The sequence below is a fragment of the Pleurodeles waltl genome, chromosome 7 (assembly GCF_031143425.1).
Source record: "Pleurodeles waltl isolate 20211129_DDA chromosome 7, aPleWal1.hap1.20221129, whole genome shotgun sequence".
NCBI classification, from domain to species: domain Eukaryota; kingdom Metazoa; phylum Chordata; class Amphibia; order Caudata; family Salamandridae; genus Pleurodeles; species Pleurodeles waltl.
This window is the reverse complement of record NC_090446.1, coordinates 736,050,956-736,059,140: the sequence shown is the minus strand read 5'-3', so window position 1 is coordinate 736,059,140 and position 8,185 is coordinate 736,050,956. Positions and strand designations below refer to the sequence as shown.

Below are 8,185 nucleotides of genomic sequence, written 5' to 3'. Positions count from 1 at the left end.
TTTGGGCACCAGGAAGTATTGGGAATAACAATCGCAACCTACTTCTGATGCCAGTACCCTCTCTATGGCTCCCTTGGCCAAGAAAGCCCAGACTTGCTGGTGGAGTAATGAGATGTGGTCCTTCGTCAGTTTGTTGCAAGTAGGTGGCATTGGTTGAGAGGTGGTCACAAAAAGGAGGGAACAGCTCATTTTGGCAATCTGTAGAACTCAGCGATCTGATGTTATTGGCCTCCATGGATGCAGGTAATAGCATACCCCTCCTCCCACTGGGTGCAAATGATGGTAGGAGGGCAAACTAAAAGGGCTTGAAGGCTGCAATTGCTTTTGTGGGGGAAGTTTGGGGGGGGTTTGTGGGCAAGGCCCGACCTCTGGCTACCTGACCCACGAGGCCTGTGGGTGCTGCATCCTCGGCACGCAAAGACTGAGAAGTCTGCTGCCCATGGCGACATGGCAGTCAGAGGCATGGCTGGAAATCCATTACGTGGCCATGAAGGGAGCAAAAGACAGACTGTGGTTCGGTGAGGGTCATGGAAAGGCCCAAGGACCTTGCTGTAGACCTGCTGTCCTTGAAGCGCTGCAGTACTGAGTCTGTCTTGTGTCTGAAGAGACAGGAGCCATCAAAGGGCATTTCCATGAGCAAGGCTTGGACATCCCCTAAAAAGCGAGCCATCCTCAGCTTCAAGTGACACCTGAAAGGTCAATGATGATAAAACAGCTCTGCCTAGTGTGTTGTCGTATCCAGCCCACACCGTCTGGCAAACTTAGCTGTGTCTCTCCTGGCAGCAATAGCTTGAGAGAGTATGGCTTGGGCTTCCCCTGTAACCATAGGCAGCACCTGTGCAATCGAGTCCCAGAGTGAATGGGAGTATTGGCCCAAAAGGCACGTGGTGTTCACCCACCGCTGTGCCAGGCTGGCAGAAGAGAATAGCTTCTTCCCCAAGGTATCCAACCTCTTGGATTCCTGTCTGGGGGAGTGGTAGGAAATGCACCAGGATTGAATTTGGAAATGGGGTCTTAGGCCACCAAGCTCTTCGGGGGTGGGGTGTGCTGTGAGGAAACTGGGGTCCACTGGGGCAGGGCAATGGAGGCAAGCCATTGACCTATTCACAGGAGGTCATTTGCAGGGCTTGGACCAGGCCCAGAGTAAAATGTCCTTGTGAGCTTTGTCAAACAAGAAAAGCAGGTTGGAAATGGTTACTCCTAGCTGAAGCACCTCAGACAAGACATTCATCTTGAAAGCCACAGGTGGTAGCTGAAGGTCTTACACCTTAGCTGCCTTCCTGTAGTGCTTTCCTCTTATTTAGTTTCTAAGCACTAACATAACACAACAGAAATGCACTTGTGAGGTCAAAGAAGACTTTTATTGTTATTTTATTCTTCCCCAACCACAATGTTTATGAATGAATGACGAATTAGTAGCTTTCAAGTCCGCGTTAATCAAACAAAATATATCAGTTTGCAATATACACAGCAGGTTATATTTATAAGATATTGAATGCAAAGCAAAACAAATACTTCACCGTGTAGGAACTATTTACAGCTACATCTTTCTAAGGTCTGCAAGCTGGGGACCCCTGTCAGCCGCGAGAAAGAGTGTCATCTACCCACACGGGATGCTGGCAACTGGCGCCAAGCTCCAGCACGAGGTCCGGCAGATTCGAATCTGACTCTCTGCAGCCTGTTACATTCGTTACAAAGGTGTGCCCCCTCCTCTCAGACCTGGGAAACTGAGCAAGCCTTTTGGAGACTGGCCAGGTCTCCAAGACTACTCCTGTTCCCAAGCTCAAGGGAAGAGAAACAACGCCCATGTACTCTCTCTTATCAGGTCTAGTCTACTGTGAGAGCAAAACATCTTGGTTCTCTGGTGCAAAAACACAGCTTGGAAAAATACAGAACTATTCTCAACTGCAATGTCTAACTCCACGTTAAAGGCAATGGGCAGCTAACCTAAATATCAAATTCAATGTCATGTTAAAGGCAATAGGCAGCTAACCTAAATATCAAATGCAATGTCTAGTGTCATGTCAAAGCCAATAGGCATCTAAGCTGAATACAAAATACAATGTCTTATATCATGTCAAAGCCCATAGGCAGCTGAGCTGAATACAAAATGCAATGTATAATATCATGTCAAAGCCAATAGGCAGCGGAGCTGAATATCATGTCAAAGCCAATAGGCAGTTAAGCTGAATATCATGTCAAAGCCAATAGGCAGTTAAGCTGAATACAAAGTGTAATATATGATATCATGTCAAAGCCAATAGGCATGCAATGTCAAAGCCAATAGGCGGCTAGACTGGATACAGCATATCAAAGCCAATAGGCAGAATACAGAATGTAATGGCTAATGCAATGTCAAAGCCCATAGACGGCTAAACTGAATACAGAAAGCAATGGCTAATGCCATGTCAAAGCCAATAGGCACAATACAGAATGTAATGACTAATGCAATGTCAAAGCCCATAGACGGCTAAACTGAATACAGAAAGTAATGGCTAATGCCATGTCAAAGCCAATAGGCGGCTAAACTGAACAAAACATACCATGTGCTACTGGTGAACATTGAGCAACTAATATGCGCAGTGGTGAAACACAAAGTCATTGGTCAAAACAAAACTCCATCAAATAGCAGGACATTCCGCCCTTTGACCAATGAATTTTTGTTTCACATATCTCATATTTCAAACAAACAAAAAAAAAACATTATCAGCAAATCAAATTTCAATGATCAAAGCAATCCCTGTAAAGCAATAGAAGTGAATTAACACATTGATTTCATGACCTTTTCACATCAGATACATCTACATAGAAAAGACTGGGCAATTTTTTTTTTTTTTTCTGAATGAGTCTCTAATTCAACAGTGTTAGCAATTTGATGTGGCATGAGTTCTGCTCATGTAAAGGTGCACGGTCCACCTGAAAGGTTTTCTGGAAGGTAAGAAAAAGTCAGAGTTCCATACGAGAGGGGAAAAAAAAAAACACAGCAAACAAGTTGAACTTGAACTGAAGGCGCAGTTTGCGCAAAATGGATCCATGGTGCTGGCACTTTACTCAGCCCGGTTCAGGTTGGGGATTCGGTCCCTTCCCCGACCCCACACGCACACACCGGAAGGGGGACCACACAGCACACTCAGGGACAGTGGCGAAACGTGGTAGGATCTGCAAAAGAAACAAGTATGACTTTTCTTGCAAATAACATTTTTCATTTAAACTGCACCCTTCCTCTTTCTTTCCCTGTTTTATAATCAGCAGGACGTTTTTGAGGCCCTTTGTTATATTTTCTGCAGGTTCTGGAGGATCACTTGGGGCTTCAGCCCACACATCAGCACTGAGGTTTTTATCTGCTGCGCCACAGCTTCCCTTTTCTTGCACTGTCAGAAGGGCTGGGGCAGACTCATTCTTTACCAAACCTCCATTCACTGCACTTTTGCCAAGTTGGGCCATTCTGTCTCCAATTTGTATGAATGAATCAGATTCTTTTCTAGGTATCAGCATAATTTCGATTTTTCCTTGGTAATTTGCAGCAACCACTCTCCCTAAAACCTGATCAATTTGCCATTTCTGTTCTGGTAACTTTCCTCTCCCCAACTGCTCTGTGACTGCTTGCATGACAGATTGCTTTTGTGCGTGCTGCACAGTTTTTATCAAATCTAGGGGAATGTGCATCTCTCTCATCTCTGCCCACCTGTAAGTGGCCTTTTCACATTTCTGGGGCACCCACATAGCCATCCCCACTAAGGCAGAATTCTGGGTGAACACTTCTCTCTCTGCATTTTTCTCATTAACATCTGCAAGGTAATTGAACCAGTTAGGTGCTAAAACATTATCAAAGAACCAAAAATCAGCATAAAAATGACACATCTCACGTAGCTCTTGCTTTAAAATCTGACACACATTATACAACTCCATTCCTTCTCCTGTGCCAGAAAACAACATTTCAGTCAATGAATCATTAGTAAAACAAACATGCTTTTTATCTTCAGTAGACACGAATTCAAATGGTGCACACAATTTCATTGATAATTCTTTTACCTGTGGTACTCTAGCCCTGTCTTGCAAGTACCAGATCCATTGTATGATTCTAGCTAGGGGCACTATTTTCTTTCCTTGTTCTTGATTTAAATATACATAAGTATTTCCTTCTTGCACTGCGCAGAAACCTAAAGTCTGCATTATTTCATTTGCCAAATCACAAGCGCGCAGCTGCATATTATTTTTCACAGTGACCATGTACAAAAGTGTTAGGATTTCTCTCAAATGAGGGCTATTCTTTTTCCAAAAATCAAACAAGCTAATGAAACTCGGGGTGTCTTGCTCTAAAATCCTTCGTTTTACTTGTGCATTTTGCAACGGTAACTCGTAAATCACATTCTGGTCTCTCTTGTTCATGTTATCAGTTAAGGAATGCATTTTGGCTGCCAAAAACCCTGGCTCACACGGAAACTCAGTGCAGCTCGGAGCTGTCTTAACCCCCTCATTACTGGAATGGGACAAGGAAGATTCTTCAAAAACAGCCCTTTTATAACTTTCCGTCTTATTTTGAATTATTGTATCCTGGCTAATTTGCTCACGTAAATTCCTATTTTCATGTTCCAACTTCCTACATTTCTCCTGCATTTCTCTGTAAGCAGATAAAGGTATCCAGACCTTTCTGTCATCATTACTTCCAAAACACACTTTTTCTACATATATACAACGGGAATTATTTCTCAAAACCTTATCAGGCCTTTTAGCTACACATGCATTTTCTTCTGTAATTCCCCAAACAGAAAACAATTCACAGTTTTTCTTAGCACCATCAGGCAGTTCATCAACACATGTATTCTCAGACATGGTCTGCCGTGCTACTGTGATTCTCCAAACAGAAAACAATTTCTGTAATTCTCCAAACAACAAAAAAAACAATTACACTTTTAAAGTGTGCACTTAGAAATCTACTAACTCGTCAAACCCCTTCTTAATCACCTCTTAATGACCGACACCCCACGACCTCTGGTACCAATTGTAGTGCTTTCCTCTTATTTAGTTTCTAAGCACTAACATAACACAACAGAAATGCACTTCTGAGGTCAAGGAAGACTTTTATTGTTATTTTATTCTTCCCCAACCACAATGTTTATGAATGAATGACGAATTAGTAGCTTTCAAGTCCGCGTTAATCAAACAAAATATATCAGTTTGCAATATACACAGCAGGTTATATTTATAAGATATTGAATGCAAAGCAAAACAAATACTTCACCGTGTAGGAACTATTTACAGCTACATCTTTCTAAGGTCTGCAAGCTGAGACCCCTGTCAGCCGCGAGAAAGAGTGTCATCTACCCACACGGGATGCTGGCAACTGGCGCCAAGCTCCAGCACGAGGTCCGGCAGATTCGAATCTGACTCTCTGCAGCCTGTTACATTCGTTACAAAGGTGTGCCCCCTCCTCTCAGACCTGGGAAACTGAGCAAGCCTTTTGGAGACTGGCCAGGTCTCCAAGACTACTCCTGTTCCCAAGCTCAAGGGAAGAGAAACGACGCCCATGTACTCTCTCTTATCAGGTCTAGTCTACTGTGAGAGCAAAACATCACCGTGTGCTACTGGTGAACATTGAGCAACTAATATGCGCAGTGGTGAAACACAAAGTCATTGGTCAAAACAAAACTCCATCAAATAGCAGGACACTTCCTCACCACCATAGCACATGAGGCTCCTTCCTCCATAGCCCGGAAGAAAGAGAAACCAAGCCAGTGTCTGGGGAGTTGTCCAGTCCACTGGCATCTGCCAGAACCTCACACCAGTTGTCCTCGGTAACATCTGCGTGCTGGCATTTTTCAGAGTCCAGTGGCCCCACTCAATCATCTCCAAGTCCGAGACCAAAAGAATAGCCACAGTCTTTGGGCCTGGGTGGTCTGCCCCCAGTCGGCTTTAGAGTCGGCATTGGATGATGCCCATCTGGCTCCATGCTGGAGTCAGGATGAGTATGGGGACTGTGCAGGTGATGGGCAGCGGGGATGTCAGCAGTGGAGCCAGCAGAGGGGAAGGTCGAGGTGACTCGACAGGTGCCTCCCCAGATCCATCCATGCATATAAGGGCCTCGACTGGCAATGGGGGCAAACCTGCAGACGGAAGACCAATAGAGGTCACTCCTGAGCCCATTGGCTCAAAGGCACTCTAGCAGGGATGAGCTGCCTAAATATGAGGTGCATGGCCTCATAAAATTCACAAAGTTGGGCGGGGGTCGCTCCGGCTCCAGGAAACTCTTGGATGTACGCAACCAGCCCAGGCACATACTCGACCACAGAGTCAGGCCTCAAATGCCGATGACGCCTCGTCTCATCGGATGAGTTCGACCGATGGGGCAAAGTAAAAGACCTCTGACTTCTTGGTGTTCTTTCATTTGTGGGACTTACCCAAACGCCTGGATGACTTTGACTGCAAAGAAGAGCGCTTGAAGTGGCTCCATGACTGATCCTGAGACCTTCCTCTTGACCAGGATCAAGACCTTCCTGGTGTCACACGCTGAGCAGCAAGGAGCTTGTGGGACCACTCCCTCCAGCCCTTAGGGTGAATGGCGCAACAATCAACGCAGGTCTTAGCGTCATGGTTACGCGCGAGGCACCAAAGACAGATGAAATGTGGGTACGTCACTAACATTTGCTGCTGACAGGCACCACTGTAGTGAATCCTAGTGTGTTTTAATGGGAAACAGGAGTTAGCTGAGCCTGTAGCTTGCAGACTCGTGCCCCCGTCAGCCAGTGACTTTTACCCTACTTAGCGTGCTCTGTTTTAGCGCATTCATTTAATTAATTCTTTTAGGATGGCTGCCTTGTTTTGACTTACGCCCATGTTTTGATTTGCATTATCAGTGTCACTGCGCTAAGGCGTCAAGATCAGGCAACAAATACAAACTGTAGGTGTTCACTTTTGGTACTTTCCCTCTTCATGCTTTCGAGGTAATTGTGTATATTAAGTACCGTCTCAAGACGCCTTGTTATCTATTTTTTGGGAACAAACCTACATCAGGGGTCCAAGTAGATCTGTATAAATACTCCTCACTTTATCAGATAATTAGGGTGATTCCGACCAGATGCCATCGCTGATATCGATGTGCATGTCACCTTAAGGCTGACCCAGTCTTCGTGCTCCTAAGGAATCTGAGCTAGAGACCTCATTCCATGGTAACGAGGGTTGGGGGCTCCTCTCATGGAGATGGCATTGGCAGATTGAGGTTTAACATAACTAGCTCTCTTCTAGGTTAGAGGTTAGGCTTTGATGCTAGGGTACTAGGACATACACTTCATGTTATTTCATGATATTGCAAGATGGTGCGGGTCTTTGTAATATTGACTCTTGTCTTTACGATTTTATTTCTTGCACTGTTCATTATCCTAATCATTGCAGTCCATGCAACTTATCGCAGATTGAAGTTTTGCTAAAATAAAACCTATTGAAACTTCAATACATCTTCTTCATTGCTTGTGTGTGATTGAGACATGTTGTTAATGTGAGAAAGGGGTAATCTCCATTTAACCACGACGATCCCTGAGAAGTCACACTTTTGAGTCCATCACCTTTGACTGTTTTGGGTTTTTGGTGAGGTACTGCCTGTAAGCCGGAGGGGTTGGGACGACAGTTGCGTTTTGTTGGCATAGTTGCCTACAAACATAAGTACTGTCATCCTTAAACCAGCAGTCTTGCCAAGAGCAAGAGTTCAACTACGACATGGCGCCACCAACCATGGTGTTTAGGCACTAATTTACAGATACCCCAATTATCACAGTCTCACATACTACAGGTACCCTTAGTACCATTAAACTGAGACATCCGTGGTCCTGAGGAAGAGCCTCCTTAGGTGGATAGGGACCGATTAATTAGAATGTAGGTTGTTCGAGCTCAAACTCATAAAAGGACTTTACTCCCCACTTGGTGTGCCATCTCCTTACTCATCTTACAATATAGCTAACGCCATGGACATTCCAGAAAATGCTAGACAGGCATTAACTTTACATCTAGTAGAGCATGGCTTAAAAGATGAGGGCGGGAATGTTACATTCATAGTAGAAGATAATGAAGCTTACCAAACAGAAACATTTTACTCTTGGGTCTCCTTTCCTGAGGAAGACCAAAGATCATTCACATTTCACACATACAGAATTGCAAACGTACCTCAACGGTACCAAGTATACCACTATCTTGA

General features: G+C 44.6%; 1 protein-coding gene across 1 annotated transcript; it reads right to left on the bottom strand.

The window, feature by feature from the left end:
- Positions 1-1,339: 1,339 nt before the first annotated feature.
- On the bottom strand, positions 1,340-5,569 carry LOC138245538 (uncharacterized). The gene is made up of 2 exons (XM_069199214.1): positions 3,686-5,569; positions 1,340-3,159 (listed from the first exon to the last, which is right to left on the bottom strand). Exons 1-2 carry the CDS (start codon positions 4,831-4,833, stop codon positions 3,048-3,050), a joined length of 1,260 nt encoding a protein of 419 aa, XP_069055315.1. The 5' UTR covers positions 4,834-5,569; the 3' UTR covers positions 1,340-3,047.
- Positions 5,570-8,185: the final 2,616 nt, after the last annotated feature.